We start from the raw sequence: 24,352 nt of genomic DNA, 5'->3' as shown, positions 1-24,352 counted from the left end.
CTGGACTTGAATAGCCCCATTCTTCACTTTGATTAGTTTCCAATGCTCCAATAAGTGCTCTCCTAAAGCTGATTAGTTAGTTTCCATTCCACAAACACATTAAGTCTCATCTTCATTGCTGCCTCTCATAATGGTGCTTTAATTCCACACCAGCCAACATGACAGTGTTGGATGCACATTCATATAGAAATGTGTGTTCTCACACACGTGCACACTCTAATGCAGGCTGACACTTGCAGACTCCCACATATAAAGACGCATGCACACTCAGCATGCCACACACACACACACACACAGAAAGAGAGACAAAATTGTTGAAATGATTGTGTTCCAGGAATGCTCCACCTAATATGACAGTGTTAGATGTACTTTCTTACAGAAATGGACTATCTAGTATATACTCACACTCACACACTCATACAAAATTGTGAAAATGATGCCGTTCCAGGAATGTGCCACCCACTGGAACAGTGTTAGATGCCTATAGGGATATATGTGGTGGCCTCCACCCACAAAAACACATTGCCATCATTTATCCAGCAATTTAGAAATTAGTTTGTCCATAAATCATCCATCCACATATCCACATTTAGGACTTAGTAAAATATCTGAATTGTTCATGTGTTCAAACAAAATTTACATGTCTCAGAGGCTGTGAAGCATGTCTTTCACTTCAACTGGATTGTAAATAGGCAGCTTTCGGTGTGTAACTACTGTTTCTCAAGTTATTAATCTGTTGTAGATGGTCTTTCAATGTGCTTTTATTCTATAATCAGAGAGAGTGTTTAAAGAGCTAAAGTAAAGTCACAGATAATTTGGACTCATGAGGGAAAGGAGGAGTGGGTGAAGAGGCTCAGCCCACAGTCCAGTTGGGTGTGCTGGGTGGAACGATGCCACACACCAACACATCTCCACTGACAACACTGATCTGCGCGTTGATAGGGAAAGCACAGCGGTGCTTGTTCCCATGTCATTGTGCTTGGTTTAGTAGTGAACTGTTTGAAATAAAACCACTGTCTTTTATTTACTGAGTTATTTTTTTTCCAAGGTTCTCTCTGAGAATGTATCATAAATACATTTCTGCTCCATGATGACCCTTCATATGTGTGTTTTCTTTGAGTTTGGACATTATAGCACTGTTCCTGCAGCAGAGTAGCATTGGTTTGTTTGCTGTTTGAACTACACATAGCGTTTTCTTGGTTTCTGCAGTGCTGAGGTGGTTTCAAACTGTCTTAGATGTCACTGTGACCTAAAAGACTTTGACTGTAGGTGTTCTCCTTTGCTTTAGACAGTATTTTCAATTCAGAGCCATTATCTTAAGTTATGAGTATGGAAGTCACTTAGACATGGTTCTCATTCAGGAATGATATGGATGAAGACATGTGCTTCCAAATGTTTGATGAATGTGGCACATTATTATTCTTCACAGAAATGTGTACACAAATTCTTGTGTACACACAAGCACAGACACACACATTAATACTTTTTCTCAGTAGAGATTCATGTGGTTCCAGGAAAGTGGTAAAGGACAAAGAACCCTCCTTTTGGTGGACAAAATAAGATTTAGACAGCTGTTGAGTGGTGTTTGCTCCTGAAAGGCTGCCTGTTGCTTCCTGGGTCAGTCAGGAAAGACAGGATGATCAACATTTTGCGATCTCTATATTAAAATAATGTCCTCTTCTTTTAAACTCCTTTAACATCTACATCACCTGTCAAGTATATATAGACGCACAAACACTCAATATGCATTTACACCCACAGGCACAAGCTCATATACACACACACACACACACACACACAAACAAACAACTTTATAAACAACTTTACAGCTGGTGTCCTGTAATCCACAAAATCTATTTTATGCTCCACTTTATCTTTTGGCACAGTTTTGATGGCCAGTCATCTGTCCATTTTATGTGATTCTGTCTCATCAATAACTCACCCTCATTATTTCCCAAATGCTTCAGGCTAGCTTCTCCTCAGTGAGATTTAAAGGCATCTGTAAGCGATGTCTGAAAGACTCGCATACCCATTCAACAACATCACAGGCCCTTCAGAGCAAATGGGGACATCTTTTAAAAAAAGAACAAGCCTTGTTCGAATGGAAAATGTCGCCAGGAAATAGTGGCGGGAGCTGGCAGGATCCTTGATTCTGGATGCATTTCCGTTTTATAGGCAGTGTGAAGATGAGGGAGAGACACTGAGCGCCGAGATAGTGTCATTACTAGCTAGTTCACCTTGAGGTTATGTGCATTCCACTATAAATCCTGGGCCTGCTCTCACCTTGGCCAGGTGCTACAAACTGCTCCTCTAAAGTGGTGTGGGGGAATCATTCATCTAATGAAATGTTTGGGGGAGCCGTGTTTGAAGAGAAGTGCACGACTTTCAGAGCCTTGCCTTGAGTTATTCTTCAGGACAGCAGCTGCATTTGTTAGTTGTACGTGTGACAGAGTTACTTAAATATTGTGTCTCACACTGGCTGTTTACAAGACAAAGTGCATTATGTCCAAAGTGAAAAAATGACACAGCAGCAAATTAATTGTGCAGCATTACCTACTGCTAAATCTATACTGAAACAGCTTCTTTAATTTGATGTGTTTTGTTTGAACAGCATTGGAGCCAGGCTTAATGCAGAGAGGGATCACTCAAAAATGCTCTAAGGTTCAATAAGGTTCAAAGATCTGTGATGACGTGGTTAGTTGAATTGCGTATGTAAACATGCCTGTGCACCATGAAATAACCCCCCCAGTCTTGTTGATTGACCCATGAGCCACCCAACCTTCTCCCCACCTTCCTCCCATCGATCTGTATAACACACCAGGTTGTCTTTACTTACAGGTCTGGCAGGTCGCATAACTTTAAAACATAACTATAATTAGTCATAAGCTGCTTGTACAAACAACCTATGGGGTAGTTTGTGCTGGAGGACAGTTGCTCTTTATGTTATTGTGACTTTAAACCCATCAGTTCAATGCTGCTCCATTCAAGACAGGTTTTTTTTTTGTTTTTTTTTTTTGTTTTTCAGCAAGCCAGCCTTCATGATGGCAGAGAAAAGCAGAGCACAGAAGCCCGATCAGCACAGAGTGGGGGTGGTGAGTCACTGCTCGCTCACAGATTTAAAATGACTATTGAAATGTTAACAAACTGACTAACATGTACTGATGTATAGCGCTGTGATACTTCCAAGACCAGCCACATACACACGGACACACAAACTTGCAACGGGGCCAAAGCCACCACCCCTCTTCCGTCTTGGGCCAGTGCCTGTAGCAGGGTGAATGTACTGCTGCCAGGTATTGATTTTTGAATAGCAGGCCAAGCAGTGCTATCCTGGACTGAGAGGCCCTGTCAATACAAATCTTATCTCCACATTGACAAAGTGCAATAATTTCATTAATTCCACTGTGAAAAGTATAGAAAGAGAGGAGCAATCTGGCCTCGCTTCGGTTTGTCCAGTCAAAGAGGTGCTCTGTTTGCACTCAGCACATCTTGTCTTTTCTAATAGAGCAAGAGAGTGAGAGTACGAATGGATAGCCGTGGACATCTGTATCAAATATTATGTAATTCCACTCTCATCCAATTACACTGAAAGACCAGGAACACGCAGTAAATTTTAACTCGCTAGCGATATTCTATCTTTAGAGATAAAAACTGAAAATATTGCAAAGGATAAAAGCTAAAATGCCTTCCACAGATGAACAAGCCATTATCAGTATGAAATTTTACATTCTGCAGACCACAATACTATAATGTAAGGGCTGTTTTTAAAAAGTAGGATACTAATTTAAGTAATAGAATGGAACTTCTTGTGTTACTTGTTATACCAAGTTTTATGTCCGTTATGACAGGTGATGTTATTAAAACATGGGTAAAATGGCAACAAATTTCATACATTATTTCTTTGTGACTTGACCTTTTGCTTTAAGTGTGGAGAGGCAAAATGATAACATATTCTCCAAGTTAAGCAAATCAGTATTCATGTTGCTACACCAGTAGTGGGCCGATTTAAATTCATGACAAGCCCTGGAGATTTCCAGAGTCCTTTGGGTTCAGGGTATATTGGCACGCTCCAACTGGTGCCGATGAACAAGATGCCTCCCTGTCCTTCCTGAGACTCTTTAGGATTCCCCAGGGTGGACAAAAAAAATCTGTTTGGCAAGGATAAAACTGATCAAAGATTTCTGCATTGCTTATTGAGTCATTTCAGGACATTTTTGTTTCCTCTTCCCTTTGGTTCCACCCTCATGAATGGCAGTTCATTTAGGAATCGATTTTCCTCCCGATTCTCACAAAATGATAGTTGTCACTCTTGAGCATATCCGTCATAAACAAGAAAAAAAAATCAGTAGCGAGACACGGTCAGTTGTCACAAAGGACACAGTGATGACGACAGACAGACAAATAGAGATGTTCTGACAATGCAGATACCTGGCAGATGAAGAAGGAAAAGACTTGAAACTGCTGGCACAAGGCATAGCAGTAGTTTATGTCAATACTATTGCCCTGCTTTGTATTTGTTTGTCTTCAAGACCTCGACTGTGGGCTGCTATTTTTCAAGACGTTCCTCCTGCAGTGTTGTGGGATTTTTTTTGATCATCTCAGAATACATTTGTAAAGGTTTTGAAACAGTTGGATTTTGGATTCAGCATTTCAGACACATGAACAGCCTCAAAGGTGGCAACAAAAACTACAAGCCAACATCACAAGACCCCCATAGTGTTTCAGAAATCCCAAATTGATTGAAATAGATTTGATTCAGGTAGATTTGACAATGATTATCCAAATTACTGGGGGGTACGGATTATATGAACAATCTCTTTAAAATTTCCTTTTATTTCTTTTATCTGTTCAGTGTATAACATCAAAAACATAGATATGCTGCTCTGATGCATGAATTCATGACCTCATGGTTTTGAAATATGTCTGTAATTTTCTTATTGAGAGGCTGCTGTATTTTTTCCCAGGCCCAGACTTTGTAGTGTCACTCCCTCTAAGGGTCAGTATGAACAGTATTGATCTGAGCCAGCAACAAGGCTACTTGTACAGCCAAGTCAGCAGCGCAGTGCGAGAAGGGCACAAGTGTCCCGTCTGCAACTCAATATCCATCTCCAGAATGACGATTGCGTTAAGTGGTAGGCAGCGGATGGAGAGGAAGGGCTGACAAAGTGTTCAGAAGGTCAAGAGAAGCCCAAGTTAAAGACTGTTATCAGTGGCCCGGGCCTCTGCTTCTGAACGATTACCTGACAATTACGTTGCAAAGCGGTGGCTGTACGTAGAATTGTAAACACAGCAGAGGGCCTCCGCTGCTTCCGCCACCCTACCAACTTCCATCTTTTAAGCTGTCTCGTACAGTATCCAGTTCCCTCTTTATCTTGATCTCCAACCGGCAGCCACTTTCCCTTTTTCAAATATCATTTCAATTTTCACATCATGTACCTCAGTGGTGGATCATAATGATGACAGGCCTTTGGTCCACAAAAAATGCCATCTTTGTATAGCACACAATTGGGACTCCTGTGGGTTCTTACATGTGTGCGGCTCCCTCTCCGTCTTTCAGAAATTATTTGGGCACAGCAGACGCATCATAATGTCTGTCTGACATGAGTCTATTTTTCCCAAACTGTACTTTTTCCAACCATGTGGTCAAGCATGTAATCCACCACTCTGAATTCAGCTGGGGCCCGAGTACCTCGGATGACTGACAGATTCACCCCTCTCAATATCACACTTCCTACGCTGAGCTTCTTTCTCTCTCTCTGTCTCTCTCTCTGTGTCTTTCTCTCTGTCTCTGTCTCTCTCTCTCTTCTCTGTCCTGTGCTCTCTCCATCATTTTTCCTCCTCTACTCAGCCACCCATCATCCGCCACTCACAAACCCTTTTCTGCTCATGGCAGCGTTCCAGTGGCAGTTACAACAGAGCAGCTAATTCTCGAGCCCGTTAGCATGCGGCTCTACAGCACGGCAGCCCAATCCCTTTACACTTATATAATCTCCTGAAACCGTCACCTCGCCACTCCTAACATTCTCTCTTTTGCTCCTCCATTCACATGCTGTCTCCCTTCATACTTTATTTTGCTTTTAACACATACTCATTGTGGGGCCAGAGGATGGTTCAGTGTGAGAATGAGATGATGGCAGAAAAGGAATTAACGAAAAGTGATGATGTATAAATAGATTCTGCAAGTGGAGGACACTGATTGTTGATTTTAGAATGTGTGAGAACAGATCCTTCCCTTAACTCGGTGTTACACAACCAGAGCTGTGCTTTGAGTGCTCCTCTAACACGAAACCATTCTTATTTTTCCATTTCCATCTGTCTGCCTGCTGGCCTGCCAACAACTATCTTTCTGTCAAGCTAACTGTCTGTCTTTGTACCTTGGATTTGGTTAAAAGATTCTCTTATGTATATAAAAACTCAGAGGTCCTGAGGGGAACCTGTGCTGCCTTAAAAGATGGCTTCAAAAGAAGCGTGGAAGAGAGCATGTTGCAGAGCATTAATTAGGCAGATTGGTTGAATTTATAATTTATGGGATTTAAAGCTCAGGGCAAGCCACCACCACCACAATAGCTGTGAAGTGGCAGACAGAAGTGAAAAACTTATCCCAGATACGCTGTGCACACACAGGCATGCATGCATACATCAAACGGCAGCTACAGTTTCTGTTTCTGTTTTAGCCCATGTACTACAGGGCATGTACTTTACGATTATAGCTTTTTTCATGCCAATTCATGCTTGTTTAGATGTTTGATGCATTTGCAAAATGCTGCAAAACAGTCCAGTCAACAGCAAACTAATCTAGATCATCTGTTTCTCACCATGGAAAGGATGATGTGGACTTTGCTACTTAAATATATATACATACATATATATATATAAGATAGATAGATATAGATATATAGATAGATATATAGATAGACATAGATATACATTAGATAGATAGTTATACTTATATAATAGTTAGTCAGGCTACCAAGTTGGTTTGTTTTGTGCTTCTCCCAGTTCTGCCCACCAGCACATGATCGACCTAGCAGACCTTCAGACTTTTCAGGTATGTGTGCAAGGATCTCCAAAACTACCATAGAAGAAGTACAATAACAAAACAAAAACAAACCAAAAAAGCCCCCATGAAAAAGAAATGGAAAAATGTGTTAAAAATGAATTAAAACACACAAAGGCATGGCATGCTTTGAGAAAAGGTTGGTAGTATTATAAAGTGTGTGTGTGTGTGTGTGTGTGTGTGTGTGTGTGTGTGTGTGTGTGTGTGTGTGTGTGTGTGTGTGTGTGTGTGTGTGGCTAAAACAAGAGTATTAACTGAAATTGTGCTTTAACATCATATGAGAATTATAGCATTGAAGATTGCAGCAAACCATTTTTTTACAACGTTCAGTATCTGGTAGCAAGACAAATTAGGTATTTAAATAGCACCAGGCTTTATATTCTTTCTTTTCAGAGGATCCACATTAATCCAAATTCCCAAATTATCACTCATTTAATTAGTTCACGTTTTTTTCGTGTGTCATGGGATAACTCAAGCAGTAAAGCCTGGAGCTACACCACTGACAACAAACACCTTGTGGACACATTAGATTATTTTGAGCTCATACATTTTTGAACCATACATCTTTGTATTTTGGTAAGAAAATGAATTTGTCCCAGTAAATCATTCTGGGTAATTTTACTTTTTTCTGTCTGGTCGTGTTACACACATAACTGCACAGTTTAAATGGGTTAATGGGATGATTTAGGCTTAACTTGATTGGAACTTAACATGAAACATTTGCTGCCCAAACAGTCCCCACAGAAACTGCTGAAAATTTTCTGGCTTTTGCACAACTGGATCAGGACAGACCTACTCAAATGTAACACCATCGTTTTGAATCTGGTTAGGACCACTGAGGTCTAATATGATAGATCTACTGATCGCAGCCCATGTTGACCTAAAGCCCCATCCCAAAGTATTAATATTAATGAAAATACCGCAAGACACAAGGGAGTCATTATAATATCAGAGACACCTTACAGACCTTGCCTGAGTGTGAACATATTACCAAAAGCCAGAAATTTTGTCCTTCAAGCCATATATGTACTGGAACCATCTGGTGTGCACCTATTTCTAAAAAACAGCTGTTTCCAGTTGACCTAACATGTGCATAAGGCATTGAGTGGAACCCCTCACTACCTTGTCATGCCTGATTCCAACTTGATTTAATTTTCGTATCGACAGAGCAACAACACGCTGGTTGCTGGAGTTGCAGATGGCAAAGTGAAACAGGTAATAAATTGTACCCATTGTTTTTGACTTTATGATTAGTAATGCAGCTATATACACTATATTACCAAAAGTATTCGCTCACCTGCCTTTACTCATACTATGAACTGAAGTGCCATCCCATTCCTAACCCATAGAGTTCAATATGATGTCGGTCCACCTTTTGCAGCTATTACAGCTTCAACTCTTCTGGGAAGACTGTCCACAAGGTTGAGGAGAGTGTTTATAGGAATTTTTGACCATTCTTCCAAAAGCGCATTGGTGAGGTCACACACTGATGTTGGTCGAGAAGGCCTGGCTCTCAGTCTCCGCTCTAATTCATCCCAAAGGTGTTCTATCGGGTTCAGGTCAGGACTCTGTGCAGGCCAGTCAAGTTCATCCACACCAGACTCTGTCATCCATGTCTTTATGGACCTTGCTTTGTGCACTGGTGCACAGTCATGTTGGAAGAGGAAGGGGCCCGCTCCAAACTGTTCCCACAAGGTTGGGAGCATGGAATTGTCCAAAATGTTTTGGTATCCTGAAGCATTCAAAGTTCCTTTCACTGGAACTAAGGGGCCAAGCCCAGCTCCTGAAAAACAACCCCACACCATAATTCCTCCTCCACCAAATTTCACAGTCGGCACAATGCAGTCTGAAATGTACCGTTCTCCTGGCAACCTCCAAACCCAGACTCGTCCATCAGATTGCCAGATGGAAAAGCGTGATTCATCACTCCAGAGAACGCGTCTCCACTGCTCTAGAGGCCAGTGGCGGCGTGCTTTACACCATTGCATCTGACGCTTTGCATTGCACTTGGTGATGTGTGGCTTGGCTGCAGCTGCTCGGCCATGGAAACCCATTCCATGAAGCTCTCTGCGTCCTGTACTTGGGCTAATCTGAAGGTCACATGAAGTTTGTAGCTCTGTAGCAATTGACTGTGCAGAAAGTCGGCGACCTCTCTGCACTATGCGCTTCAGCATCCGCTGACCCCTCTCCGTCACTTTACGTGGCCTACCACTTCGTGGCTGAGTTGCTGTTGTTCCCAAACGCTTCCATTTTGTTATAATAGAGCTGACAGTTGACTGTGGAATATTTAGGAGCGAGGAAATTTCACGACTGGATTTGTTGCACAGGTGGCATCCTATGACAGTTCCACACTGGAATTCACTGAGCTCCTGAGAGCGGCCCATTCTTTCACAAATGTCTTGTTTCACAGTCTGCATGCCTGAGTGCTTGATTTTATACACCTGTGGCCAGGCCAAGTGATTAGGACACCTGATTTTGATCATTTGAATGGGTGAGGGAATACTTTTGGTAATATAGCGCATATATATATATATATATATATATATATATATATATATATATATATATATATATATATATATATATATATATATAATTTTATTTTATTTTTTTTTTTTTGGGTGCATTTTAGGATGCTTTCTAGTGCCCCTTCTAAAGTCTAAAATTAATTTAGAAGAACTTTACATGCACTTAAGTCCAAAAAAAAAAAGAAAAAAAAGGTGTCTTGTCATGCTCAGTTGTTGACAACTTCTTTGCTCTCTGTCTGCCGAACATCACATTATCGTAGAAAATTCCAGTGTTCCTAGTCCTACTTACCACATTGCTTTGTTTATGTGTGCTCAACCTGTGAGTATGATTTTCAACAACACTTAAAGGTAGCAGTGGGCTTCACTATATTGGGATCATCATTTTCCTTAATTCTAGACACCAGAGATTAATGTGAGACTGGCTTCACAAAACTTCACAAACCAACTTAACAAACAGCCAAGAGATGAATGTGAAAAAGGCAAAAAAAAAAAAAAACAATTGTTTGGATTCCACCGTCTCAAAAGCTAGCAGACAGTGGTGTCCAAGAGGTCCCTGAAGCCCAGAGTACAGTCTTATTCAATTTTTGTTTGTTTTGCTAAATGTCAATTTCAGCAATGCATTTTTGAAATAAGTTATATTTAGGGATACTAAATAAAATGCACTGCAAACCTGAGGCGTTCTTTACAAAGGGCCTAGTGATGGCAATCACTGCCACACATCTCAATACAAATTCCCAAATTCCCACCAGTGTGGCCGCAGGCTGCTGCAAGGGAAGCCTGGGATATGCTGTTCCAGGAGCTGAACATGAAACACGGGGGTGGCACGAGGTCCTCCGAGGACATCACCGCGTGTGCGCACAAACATACAAAGAGACACACATACACTCACACGCACACGCAGTTGAGCGCAACACAAGCAGACAGGCAGAGAGACAGCATTCGAATTGTAATTAGCACCAGCCACCCAAACAGTCCAGCAGGCCTCAAAGGCATTACAGCAGAAGAAGGACAATTACACAGAATCCTTTGAATGTTATTCTGTGGGCTACAAAACAAGGCTCCAAACAAACAAACACTGGGCATAATTAGCAACTTATACACAGGTGTTAACAAGGATGGAATGAAGCTATAGCCAGCTTGCCTGCGGCTCAGACTTGTCAAGACGTGATTTGGAGAAATATTATTTTGCCACTGAATATTTCTTAGTTTGCTTGTCCTCAGACTGCAGCCAACACTTTGCTACAGAGTTGCCAGTTTGCTTCTTACAGCAGGGTACTGGAATCTAAGACTATGTGGCATAAATTATGATATTTTCACACAGTGCAATCGTTTCAAATAAGTTCAATTAATGCATTTTTAAATGAATATATAACATTGTGGAACTAAGCAAATATTATGAAACTAACTTTCCAAAAGATGAATGCATACCAAGGCAGGAACACTATAAACCAGGTCATGGAAACAGGAACAATCTCTAATGTAATCAGTAAAAATCAGTAATCATTAATGAGGTACTTTTGGGTAATCCACTCACTACTGTAGGTAAGACTCAGTGAACTGATTTAAATTGAGTTTGGAGTCAGGATTAATTGTTTCTGTCAGAAGAATGTCCTCTGGGGTCTTGAAAATGTTTTCTCAGAGGTCACTGGCTACCGGGTCTTTGAACAACGAGGACAGTGAAAGAAAGAAATCTAAGTGTGCAGCTAAACAAATCTTTAACATTATTCCGCTATTTGTCAGGCCACTGAAGAGGAGACAGACTTCCCTCCTTCTGTCGCCTATCTTCCAGATGGGAAGATGGCCAGAAACCACAGGACGCGCCACACTTTTTGGTCTTCCACTTCCCCTCCTCTCCCTCCTTCACCTCCCCCCCGCTCTACTTTTTTCCTCCTCTCCTCTGCCCCCTGCTCCATCCCCCATCTGCCCCCCCATGCCACCTAGTAAGTTAGCAAGCTAGTGCTCTGTGCCCGGTGCTCTGTGGGTATGTCCATTAAAGCTGTGGCGGGGAGGACCATTAGCGCTCCGCTTCATTTACTACGGCCCAGCCTCTAAATCAGCTGTCAGCCACCTCCAGCCGTTTATACAGAGTCGCAGTTCCAGCCATTAGACAGACGCACAGCCTGCACACTGCAGTTCACTTCAGAATTGCCCACACCGGTCCTCACTTGCTGATTCTTACTCTTAGTCTCTCTCAGAAGCCCTCTACCTCTTTCTTTCTTCCTTTGTGTGATTGTGTCCAGTGACCAGCGCGGCCCACGGATCCTCTTCTGATGTCTTTGATCAGTGGAGCTTGATGACACGTCTTCTGCTCTCCAGTTAAAGGTGTTTCCTTGACATTTTGAATCTTAGGCTATTGTAATCCACCAGGCATTTGGCACAACCTGGGAAGTAAGTGTTAGCATTCCTCAGTGAAACCCACCAAAGTGGTAGTTGCAAACAAATGAGGTGGCTTACAGCTAACATTATCCAATGCTTCTGAGAAATCAGAGCAATTCCAGCAATGAAGCTTATCTAGCAAACATTCAAACATTAAATGTTAGTAAAACCCTGATGGGCCCTGATGGAGGCTTGCCAATGATTACTTACAGCCACTTCTCTTTCTCTGTCTCTCTCTCTCTCTCGCTCTCTTTTTTTTTTTTCAATCTGCTACCTGTGCAAGTCTATTCAGGGCAGAAATTTGGAACCCCCCTCTCTGCAGAAGACTTGAGGTTATTTCTCTGTTTTGCTGATTAAGAAATGTTTGCATTCTTTATGATTGCAAGCTGGTTGCAAGCCTTTTCATCTATGACCAGTTAAAAATACAGCAGCTAGGATCTTAAATAGATCTAAGAGATCATTTAACTGCCATCTTAGCCTTTCTTCTTAAAGTCTCCCTGGGTCCCTGAGTGTGTACCACATAATGATGAAGTAATTACAAAGTATTCATGACTGTACAGATGGCTATAAGATATATATATCCAACATAGCTATAGGTGTAACTAAGAAGGATAAATGCATAGAAATCACAGCTTAATTACTTAATAACACCTGTGCTATTACTTGTCACTTTCTTAGAAACACCTTTTGTATTACCAAATTATGAAATTGTATATCTGTAAGTTGTGCAATTTGTTGAAATTTCATTAATAACAAGCTTGAGCATACTTACATAACATGATACTTTGCCATAATCTTTTAGTTTCATGATACATAAATACTACTTACATGCGTGCAAACTTTCTCTCTGCAGTGTTCTGCAATAAGCCGTCACTGTAATGACTAACTATGGTGAATTTAATCATTTTATTAGCCCCTTATTGCTTTATTGTCTTACTTTATTTCCCTTTACACTATCATGTTTAAACATGTTTATCCATATTTAATAACATATTAAGATTAACATATTTACCTACTGAGGGTGATTAAATATTTTACACTGGCTTGCAGTTGGATATGTAATTGACTTCAAGGTTTCACTGATTTTTAATCAATAAAGGGCTTTGGACCATTTTGTTTTATGAAACCTTTAACTCCTTGCATAAAAAAGTAAAGTCTTAGATCTAAGATAAAACTATTTGTGCTAATCCAAGAGATCTAGGTCAAAGACAAGATTTTAAAAAAGAGACAATTAAGCATTTGCAATCAAAAGTTTGGAAGAACCTGCCTGAGGAAATGGATTTAACATTATTGAATCTCAAAAAACACACAACTGAAGACTCATTCGCTAAATTTGCAATTAAGTGATTTAACTTGTTTTTGCATTATTAGTTCTGTTCATCATAGTATCATTCATAGAAGTGAAGTATTGTCAGTGTATTTTGTCCTCTGTTGTTTGCCTTAACAACCTACTGTCAGTGGACTATTCTGTAACTGATTGTTTTGCTGAGATGTTTGTTTTGTTCCATGTATTCACATCATAACTCTGTTGTGGAAAGTCAAAAAGAAAAAAGAAAATAAATAACAGTGCACTCAAACAGCACGTGTAATTACAACTGACACCAATAATGACTGAGTGTGCTCTTCTCTCAATATTTGTCAGGTGACTGCGCAAACAACTTTCAGGACCATGGACAGCGACTGTCTGGATAAAAGAGCACAACATGAACGCAGAGCACATTTGATCCGTCACAGTCCCTTGTTTCCTCTCAGATTCCTTCATTTGTGTCCTCCCCTCACGAGATGTGAGCAAGACTAATCAAAACGTCCTCTGACATGTTGCACACCTGTTTTCACTTGTCATTACTTATAATGAACTGTTGCCTATTGTTATACAAAATCTAATATTCTGCAAGTGCTTTTTCTTTATAACTTTCACTTTTTAAAAAAGTAATCTTGATGTGACAGTTTTCAAAGTAAAGGAACATAAAATGTAAAAAAGTTATCCAAATCCTAACTGCATAATGTAGACCTATCTGAAAGGGCTTGACACATCCTGCCTAATATTATGTCTGGCATTTTAGACATGAACAGAGTGGGTAAATAATTTGATGCTATTACAGTGCACATAAGATCAAGACAGGCTTTGTTTGTTTATAGCTTTTAGTTTCAGCTCCCTGCGGGTGTGACAGCTTTTGTGTGCATTGATTCAACACTACACAGCAAAAGGACATAGTTCTTTTAGAAGATCTGAACTAGTTAATCTTTTGTGAAACAACCTTCAATCATCAACTCTGCAATGACTGATAAATGACACTTATAGGTCCAGAGGTAAGTACATAAAAACGTATGCTGAAGTTGATGACGCTGTTATTCCAAATGTTAGCTGTGAACATGGTGGAAGATTTATGACCTATGTCATTCCCAGAGGTGAGTAAGTCACATATGCAAGTCCCAAGTTACTGTGGTGTTCCTGCTTTAAGTCCACCTGCTATAAGTCAGCCTAATGAAGTCAAATTGTTGCTTTGGTCAAGCAAATAACATAATAAATAATCAAGTCATATGAAATTCTGATGATCTTCACCAATTTACACATTTAAATGAACTGACAGTGGTCATGAAAAGTTGAGTTTTATTTTGAACATTAATGAAAACCATAGCAGCCTGCTTGCACCTTATAAATCTTACTGATATTTGACATTTTGTGGCAATCAACAAGAAGCCTCCTAAATGAACAACAAAGAGAGTGGGGCTCTGATCCTATAATATAGCCCTATAACTCTAAAATGCTGTTAAGCTGTAAAGTGATAACAGAAGTACATCAAAAAACAAAAACAACAGCAACAACACACACACACACACACATATGTATAACTACTTGCCATTGTTCTATTGAAGGCCTTCTTGCCAAACTTATGCAAAGTTAATGCAACACAAAACACAAGCAAGAGTTTTCAACAGTGATAGAAAAAAAAATTCTAGCCTATTGCAACACCACTAATGAGTGGACAGTTATACCTGTACACATGCAGCATCAAAGAAAAAAAGGTAAACACATAAGCCTGTAGGTTCAAGCCCAGAATTTGCTTTCCAGGCATAGAAAAAGTTAAAAGCTGGGTTCCAACTGAACTTTGCGAAGTCAATCAATCAATAACTTTCTTCATCCCTAGTGGGGCAACTGGTTGTCAGCTACAAGGTCAGCAATTCTGGCACCATTAAAAAGCTCTGACTCAACCAACAGTCTGAAACTATAAACTATATGAACTAGAGAGCAAGCTATCAATAGGAGCTAGCCAATATTTCATGTATAGCAGCATATAACCACTCAATTTTTTTTTTGTGTGTGTGTATTTTACAAATACACAAAGGTCTGAGAAAAAGCATGGGTAAAAGAATATCGCTTCTGGAGTAGCTTTCTGGTCCACTCTTCCTCCTGGAATCTTTCAGTTAGATCCTTTTCAGATGTGAACTTTGTTGAATAAAATGTGCTTGATGTGGTGGTTGTCTGGGTCTGGCCAACAGTGGCAGTGGTGATTCTCCAGGTCCACATGATGGATTTGTTTTCCGTTGCATCGAGAGATGTACTGGCCACAGCTAAGCTGGTGCAGTCAGACTCCAGTGGCCCCTCACTCTGAATTCTCACTCACCTACTAGTTGTGTTTGATTTCCATTGTCATGGACTGACAGCAGCACTTACTAAACTAATGTAGTGTCTACCTCATCCTAGTAGCTAGCCAGGTTTGCGTGCATTGCAGTAAAAATCAGCCAATCATGTTTCAAAAACAAAACGTAACATCTTAATATCTAGAAAAATGCACAAATTTAATTTAAAAAAAAGTCCTTTCGAGTCATCTTCCTCTAGTCTAAATCAAGTGTCAAGTCATGAATACCAAGTCAAAGTCAAGTCAAGTCATTTATCAGTATTAGACAAACAAGTCTCAAGTCCTCAAATTTATGACTTGAGTCCCCCACCTCTGGTCATTCTGACGGTAACATAAAGATAAATCAATAAATGAATAAAATGGAGAGGCTTATTTGTGGAATGCACTGACGGTTTTCTTGTGTTTACTTGCTCAAGGCTCCTCTGGAAGGCTCCTTGCTCCTTGAACATTTAATGAATTGAGACTTCCTTCTTGCAGGAAGAGATTGATTTCCAGGTCATGAGTTGGAGGACGGTGGACTATGGAGTTGAGGATACAATAAAGAACGGGTTTGAGTTCCAGCTTATGGTGTTGGAGCATTCCTCTCAATAGACTCATAGCTGACCCCGGCCTTAGACTCAGAGGAATACCACAGCAGTAACCACTTGGGGTTTAACATGGTGGCTTTAAAAAGAAGACACAAAACGACATACCGCAGCTCATGCATTTGTTGTGGTTTTATATGCTCTTTGCTCTTCCTCGTGCTGTGCTGGCTACCACAGGATCACTGTGAGGAGGCTGATGGACAAACTGTGACCATTCCTGTGGACTCCGAGCACTGCCTCTGGAACTGTCGCAGCTTGTGTCCCACCACCAGGACCGTTTTCTCCATTTGAAGCTCACCTTTTGCCTGCTAAGATTTACCTTTCTTCGCCATCACTTCACCAGTGGTTTGTTTCACGAGGCTCTCAAATCTGTGTGTCAGTTGCTGTATTCCCTCTCCCTAACTACTCTAATAAAATGTCTACACATGTTTTATTCAGAAAGACAGAAATTTGTGTGGGAGAATGAAAGAGAAGAAGTATTTTGAGTTTATGCGATATAATGATAGGTATTTGGTTGTCATGGTTGCTCCTCAATATGCAAGTGTATGCAGAGCTGTCAATTTGTCATCTGACTGAGTCATTTGACCTTGGGAAATTCAGCCATCCTAATGTGAGACATAAGCAGGTGAGTGGGCTAAATTACAGTTGCACTTTCTGTTTCTTGATAAGCCTTTATTACAAATTACTACCTGAATAGCTGGCGAGAGGCAAAAAATGGAGGCGAATCAAGGGAGTAAAGAATTGTGGAGGAGGCCAACGCAAATGAAAATGCACAGTGTAGAGTGTGTGTGTGTGTATGTGTGTGTGTGCGTGTGTGTGTCTGCGTGCGTGTGCGTGTGCGTGCATGCTTGCGTATGGCATTCAAGGTGGCAATTTTCCTGTCACCAACCAGCAGAATGATTTGATTTCTTGGTAACAATAAGGGATTCATGTATACAGATTGAGTCTGGTGTTCTTGAGCAGCTGAAGGTTACCGCTGGAGTGTTGGGACAGATTTACTGAGAGAGAGGGAGAGAGAGGGAGAAAGTGTGAGAAAATGAATGGGAGTGAGTGTGAGAGAGTGAGAACATATGAGAGGGGGATAGGGAGAGAGAGATGGGACTCTTAGGCTCTCTTCATTATCATTTCACTCGGCAGCTGATGCGGCTCTTCACCCAGGCAGGTTGGTGAATAGGTGAGCGACACAGAGAGGCAGAGGAGGGGTGGGGGCAACCCGAGGAGAAGGGGATGGCAAGGAGCAGCAGACGGTGGGTTGTCACGGCGACAGAGAGCTCTGACCTCACAGGTTTTGAAGAGCATGCCAAGACAGATGTCCCGACAGTGCATCATGTTCATTACTCAAGCCATGACACCAAGTAACTCACTTTTACAAAGCAGAGGTCTGCTCATTATGGGCAGCATCAAGCCAGTCGGCTTTGAAAGAGGAAGAATCTTTTCTTGATTTTGGCTGATTATGGTGCGTCACCATCATTCTATTTCAAAGTAATCAAGCTTCTGTGTCCAGACCAGTGCTTGAATCAGGACATGCATCATTTAACAAACTGGAGAAGATGATCCCAGCCATTTTGAACACATGAATATTCGCAGATGTTGTGGCTGGTGTTGGCATATGTTGGCACATGTTGAGCTTGGCATGGCATGTTTGGTCCCTCAGTCCACAAATTGCCGCATTTCGCTTTGACCTATGCATTCTTTGTCCATTTTGGGCAGCACTAGCCTTGATGAAGTTTCCTTGGACTTGCAGTTTTACCAGATGGCGAGAATTTGGGGGTTTCCATTTCTGCTTTCACCTGTCTTGCAGAATATGATTCTACAGGAAAATGGTGATATTGAAAAACAAGTGGTTGGCAAAATATGGAGCTCTTGGAGGCAATATTCAATGACAGTGATGCGGAGACTACAAATAACTGGGACCATTAACAAGTTGCTCTTTCCTGTTCAAAGTCAGCCTAACAACTGGAGAGACAAAACAAAGGATGGTGGGTGGGTCTGATTAGCTGCCCCCTTTGTCCACAGTAGTCAAGGACCTTCTTCCAGGCCTTTTACGCTTTACTCTGTACATTTTTTACTGCACAGAAGAGAGAGCCTGGGATCCTTTGCCTGGAGAACAGCCTAATTTCTTCAAGGCATGAATGTATCAAGGTGCTGGAAAAATGCCTGAAGGATCTTTACTAATGCTTGATCATTTTCAGGGGTATGTCATTCTGCAGACACCCCATTCCATCTAATTCCCAGAGATATCCTGAGTTAAGACCTGGGAGCTGTTCAGACCATGGGAGTTTCACAAACTCTCTGTCATGTTTATGCAACCATTTTGCACCCATTGTGACATAGGACATTATCCTTCTGGAAGTATCCATTTAAAAAAGGTAGACTGTGGCGTCACTGTCTTGTTAGAAGCTGACAGAAGTGAAACCCAGCATGGTCTTGTGCTTGCCATAGCCCATATACTGTGCGCTCTGAGATGCCCTTCTGCACATCATTATTTGTTTTCCTATGGCAAGACAGCTTGAACAAGTCTCGCCATAGTTCTCTGCCTCTTTCATCAATTTACAGATGGTTATGCAGAAGACTACCGCTTGTGCAGTGCTCTTTCTGAGGGTTTGTTTGCACCACAACTTGATTTGCATTGTGCATACAATGAAGACACTGCAGTCTTAGCTCAAGCATATGAGGTGCCAAAAAAAAAAAAAAAAAAAACATGCAAATTGTCCTCATAATGAATTCGTACAGTTATTACTAGAAAGGAAGTCAAACTTTGTATGATGATAAAAAAAAAAAAAAAAAAAAAGATTTCTTCTTATAAGTAAAGTTTTTCATCCAGAGCTACCGCTTCCAATTCACAACTGAAAGCTGCAGTATAAGTACAGTTGTTAAGATTTGGCTGCCACACAGCCCACTGGAACAGATGGAAGTGAGGTGCCTTGCTAAAACCTGGGCATTATATGTATCATAAAAGAAAACCTTATGGCAGAACATTTGTATTGTATTAGATTGTGCAGGTGTACCTAATAAAGTGGCCACTGAGTGTATATGTATATTTTGTCATTGCTGACATAAGACATAATCACATGGACTAAAATTCCAAAAAACCATAATTACACAATTGCTGTGAAAACGTACATCTTTAGCCACCTCATATGTCATCAAAATTTGTCTTACATGACCCCTTTCCCCATCACGTTACAACATCAACTGGGTCAGCGTTATTCATTTGAAAGGTCAACTTAGCTGACAAGATCAAGTGATAATGAAGTGTGTGAAAGTGTCAGAGAAGGCGCTGGAGGCTGGCTATCTCCTGGTTGAGACTGAACTGAACATTCAAACAGTTTCTGTCCTTATCTCTCAGCATCTGAGAATTCTCAACAGTAGATTTAGTCACTATTTACCATCACAGTCTTTTGCACAGTTTGACTGAGTCTGGCTTTGCACAGGTGTTGGATAATATTGGAGAACAAGTACCCAATAGTTTCAAATAGTACCATTGCAATTCTGCCACTCTTCTCGATGACAATTTTGTGCAAACTGGGCTTTTTAAGCCTAACTTACATCAAAAACAACTACAGGGAGCAGCGGACGGCTGTGGACCAGGAGCCTGAGGTCTTCACAGGTCCACCCAACCCAGGGGACCCAGGACCCATATGGATGTGGAGCCACGTTTTATCATTGCCAGTTGAGTCTGGGTTGGGTTGTGGTCTCTTGTCGTGGGTCCTGGTCCTGGGTCTGTTTAACAATATGTGTAATACCCAAATGGATCCGAGAAAGTCTGGTTGTAATTGGACAGCACTGATCATGATGGAGGTGCTCTGTGTGTGTGTGTGTGTGTGTGTGTGTGTGTGTGTGTGTGTGTGTGTGTGTGTGTGTGTGCGCATGTTGTAATTTGCAACACTGTAACATTAGCAGCTGTGACAACAAATGAGCAACCTTTATTTTAGCTCAAAAGGGTAAACTGTCAAAGTTATCTTTCTTGTGCCAGGTGTAACAAACCTGCAAAGCTGACTTTAAATGAGCAAGTGGACTTTTAAGCTGAAATAATGAGTGGTTTAGCCGTGCTGTTTACCTGGATGTATTTTATCTACCTTCTTGGCAAGGAGGATGGATTATATGCACCACAGCCAGGCACAGGGGAGAAGGCCATTAGTGTTTCATTAGAAATGACATAAAGTTTTGTTTTGACAACTTGCAAATTAACGTTAACTTGTTAATACTCCTCTGCCACTCATCCATCCCTGCCAGAATACTGTCAAGTTTCCCATTGATGGTAAGTCACATTTAACCCCTCCCCCCTCTGTACTGTGTGTGTGTGTGTGTGTGTGTGTGTGTGTGTGTGTGTGTGTGTGTGATGTGTGTTGGCTGAGGGTTGCACAGGGATGCATTTTGGAAACTTTTTAGATGTGTAAAATCTCAGGTGTGACCTAACTTTTAACATATTTTTAAAGGGTGCAGTGACTGAAAAAAGGTTGACAAATGCTGATGTAGAACATTCAATGCTGCTTTTGATTACATTAGGCCTAAGAACTGACTTTTGCATAAACCACATTCAAAGGCGTCCGTTACTACGTTGCACAACCTTTAAAGCACATTGTCAGAAGCCTCATTCAACTTTTTGTGTTGAGTTATTGATACACGTTTAACCTAAAAAGACAGAACTTGATTAATGAGGCAGTTCAGTCTTGATACAACAAGAGCTGGTGGCTAAAAACTGGGGAAGAAAGTGAACCATGAAAAAGGTTAACTGTTACACCACTACTGACCGTAAATCCACCCAGAATACATTTGGTGGATGCTGTTATCCAAAGTGTCTTATAATCCCATGATCACTGACATGAGAGGGAATCAAACTCCTGACCCTGAGAGGGTTAGTGCCACAGCGTGCTCATTGAACTATGTAGGGTACTATTATTAACCCATCAGAACCATGTGTTGTATAGTGCAGTCCAGCATGATAAATGTCCGGTCAAAGAAGAGACTGCAATGTATGAAAAATGACTATGATTATGATGGCAGAGTTATAGCAGCTTGAAAAGGTTTCCCTGTCTCTTCTTCCTCAAGTACAGGTCTTTTCCTGTATAGGTCACCTGTATTATAAATTTGAATATCAATGGTTTCCATTGTTACCAACTCTCAAGAATCCCCCTAACCACAGCTTGCACCTTTCCTCCCTTTGTATTCAGCTGAGACTGTGGATGTTAACTGGCGTTAATACCACAGTCTCTGGGATATTTTTAAACCAATTACTGTACCACAGACAGATGCCTCAGTTGTTCCTTAGTGTGCCTTCTGTGAAGTTAGTTGTCGTTTTATCTCATTTGGTATCCCACAGATTAATAGCCACAGCCATTTGGTGTGTTTTCCGAAATCCCCAAAGAAAACATGAATGGCTTTTCAAAAAACTGCAAATACAAAGGCTGTATGAGGTAAATATCCTTGAGATTTTGTTGTATGTTTTGTTCCAGGTTTTAAAATCACCAATACATCACCTCTGTTGGTTTTGAGTGAATTACTTTTAATATTGACTTTTTATTTACAAAATGCTAATGATTAGGAAAGCGGACTATTGTGAGCATCCTCCTTACCTCCCAGAACTCAATCTCCTGATTACAGTGTACTTTAAAATGAAAATTTAAATTGTGTCGCACTGCTGAGTTATTAGTCAAGTAATTTCTAGTGATTTTTTCATATGTATTTATCTTATTACAACACAACAAATGGACTGATAGGTATGGCTGAAAGTCTTCTTTCCAAAATAAGTAGCATTTACAAATATGATGTTGTTTGATGTAGGACTGGGCGATATATTGATATCTTACCAAAATAGTGATATGAAACAAGTGATATGAAGTATCATGATATTGCATACATCTTTTTCTGGTTTTAAAGGCTGCATTACAGTAATGAAAGGGAATTCTCTGAATTTATTGGTTGGTTCTAACTGTTTTATTATTTGTCTTTACCTGCTTGGTCATTGTGTCCACCTTTCTGATGACTGTTTAGCAAAAATCTCTTGTGTGTAACTATCTTATGAAAGCACCAACAGTCATTCCTACAATACTGATGTCAAGGTATTTGGTCAAAGATATGGTGATATTTGATTTTGTCCACATCACAAAGCCCAGATTTGAGGAATTTTATTTCATGAAGCATGGACTTTATTATTGGTGATTCCTGCAAACCTCATTTTCCACAAGCATTTTGGACTGAATGGCCAACAGAATAGCTCTCTTATTACTACATAAAGACCCAAAGTGTCGCATTTCTTTAAAGTTACATATTATGTCAAATGGGCACTTCTGAGTAATAGGCAGCCTGTAGTGCCTAATTACGTTCGTGCTCATGCATGCACACACAGACATTTACACACACATGCACACACACACACACACACACACACACACACACACACACACACACACACACACACACACATATAAGTAATGCAGCGATGCCAAGTAGGGAAATGGAGTGCTCTGTGGGAGCTGTGGGCAGGGTCAAAGTGCAAAACTTGCTATGCTTGCTTCAAAGTGAATTATTTATTTATTTTTTATTTTACCTTCAACAGCTGAGCAACTGCCAAAGTTACCTCAAACCATACGGATTAAGCACTGGTACAAAAGCAGTGGTTAACAAACAACTAAATCACCATAAAGATAAGGTGTAATTTGAATTCCCTTCTCGTCTTTCTCCTGGTTATTATGGTAAAATGAACAATGAATTGCCATAGAAAACACTGAAAGGACTCTGACCTCAACTACACATAAACACACGCACACACAAGAGGCCTATTGAGCTACATGAGGGTGTTTGTCCCACATCGCTTTTTATTAGGTGACATTAGGTCACATTCACATGGCAACAAAGCACCGCAGAGAGGAGAGGAGCCACAAGTGTATCCTTTTTATTGCTAAGGCAGTGTTGCATCCTTTATGATGACAATCAGCAGACATCATTAAAAGTTGACTAATTATCCTTCAGAGTGAGAAACAGAGGAATAGATGCTGTAAGCTACAAGGCAAATGAGGTTGGGTGTGTGTCGTGACACATTTGCATGGTGTGTGTGTGCGTTTTGAGTCATCTGAGTGCATATGCAGTGCCACAGGGTAGAAGGAATTAGAGGTGTGTCTGCAATGCTGTATCTCACTGTTAATTAACAAAAGACAGACTGACACCCTGCTCATTCATACAAGCGGATGCCCACACTGCACACCACACACACCCACACTCACACCTACACTCCAAACCGCACACACACACAGATGTAGTCCCGCACACAATGACATACACACAGAGACAATCAGAGATTTTTCATGCCTTTGATGTTTACTGGATAGCCACTATTCTCTTCCTCTGGCTGTCAGCACTCAAGCTCCTGCCTGTGCTTCTGTTTGAAGTTTAAACAGTCATTTCGGATGCATTTTCCTTTTTCTTCCTCATAAGCCTTCAGCAGTGTCTGCTCTTTATCCACCTATCCCACTGGGATGCATTAACAACAGTACACTGCTGCTTTACATCATATGTAGGACACCCTTCTTACTTTGCCACTGTAAATCTCTTGATGGTGTGTGTGTGTGTGTGTGTGTGTGTGTGTGTGTGTGTGTGTGTGTGTGTGTGTGTGTGTGGTGTGTGTGTGTGTGTGTGTGTGTGTGTGTGTGTACACGTGTGTGAGTGCAGTTTTCTCCTGCAGCCACCATCAGGAAGGCCTGTTAGAGGATGCCATTAACTGGCTCCTTGCTTTCCACAAGATCAATCGCTCGTGCAGATTGTCTAATTTGAAGCAGGGGTTGTTGCAGGTGTGTGCATGTAAGTCTGTGAGTCTCTCTGTGGGTGTGTGTGCATGTGTGTGGCAGGGCAGGGTTAGCCGTAGCCACATGCTGAGATCAGTTCTAAATTAAGGATCTGACTCATTATGTAGCAGGATTTAAGAAATGTAGGGAGACGTAGGTTAATGAGATGAACTTTCGCATGGCTTCTTTTCACTGGATTTAAACAATAGCTCTGAAAAATTTGTTACAGATACACTTCCTTGTGGATTGTCCCCTACAATCTACAGAATGTCAATTGATGCATAAGTTCTATATCAACAACAAGTCAAGGGGCCACCTCAGTAGCTCCCCTGATGCAGCGTGTGCCACTTAGCAAGGCTGAGGCCTTGCCCCTGCTCCCGGGGCC

General features: G+C 41.0%; 1 protein-coding gene across 5 annotated transcripts in view; it reads left to right on the top strand.

Annotated features, from left to right (window-relative positions):
* LOC115373106 (coiled-coil domain-containing protein 172) overlaps window positions 1–16,096 on the top strand; it is a 228,827-nt gene extending 212,731 nt beyond the window's left edge. For 2 of the 5 annotated variants that reach the window (XM_030071364.1, XM_030071363.1), the window contains exons 7-9: window positions 3,026–3,092; window positions 8,225–8,272; window positions 11,326–11,541. In XM_030071364.1, coding sequence (XP_029927224.1) covers window positions 3,026–3,092; window positions 8,225–8,272; window positions 11,326–11,526 — 316 coding nt within the window. In that variant the 3' untranslated portion in view covers window positions 11,527–11,541. Of the gene's footprint in view, window positions 1–3,025; window positions 3,093–8,224; window positions 8,273–11,325; window positions 11,542–13,603; window positions 13,850–16,079 lie in introns of those variants that run through there. The other 3 variants (XM_030071370.1, XM_030071365.1, XM_030071368.1) reach the window with 3 other exon arrangements.
* The last annotated feature ends 8,256 nt before the right edge of the window (window positions 16,097–24,352 follow it).

This window comes from Myripristis murdjan, chromosome 15, assembly GCF_902150065.1.
Source record: "Myripristis murdjan chromosome 15, fMyrMur1.1, whole genome shotgun sequence".
NCBI classification, from domain to species: domain Eukaryota; kingdom Metazoa; phylum Chordata; class Actinopteri; order Holocentriformes; family Holocentridae; genus Myripristis; species Myripristis murdjan.
This window is presented reverse-complemented; position numbering and strand designations above follow the sequence as displayed.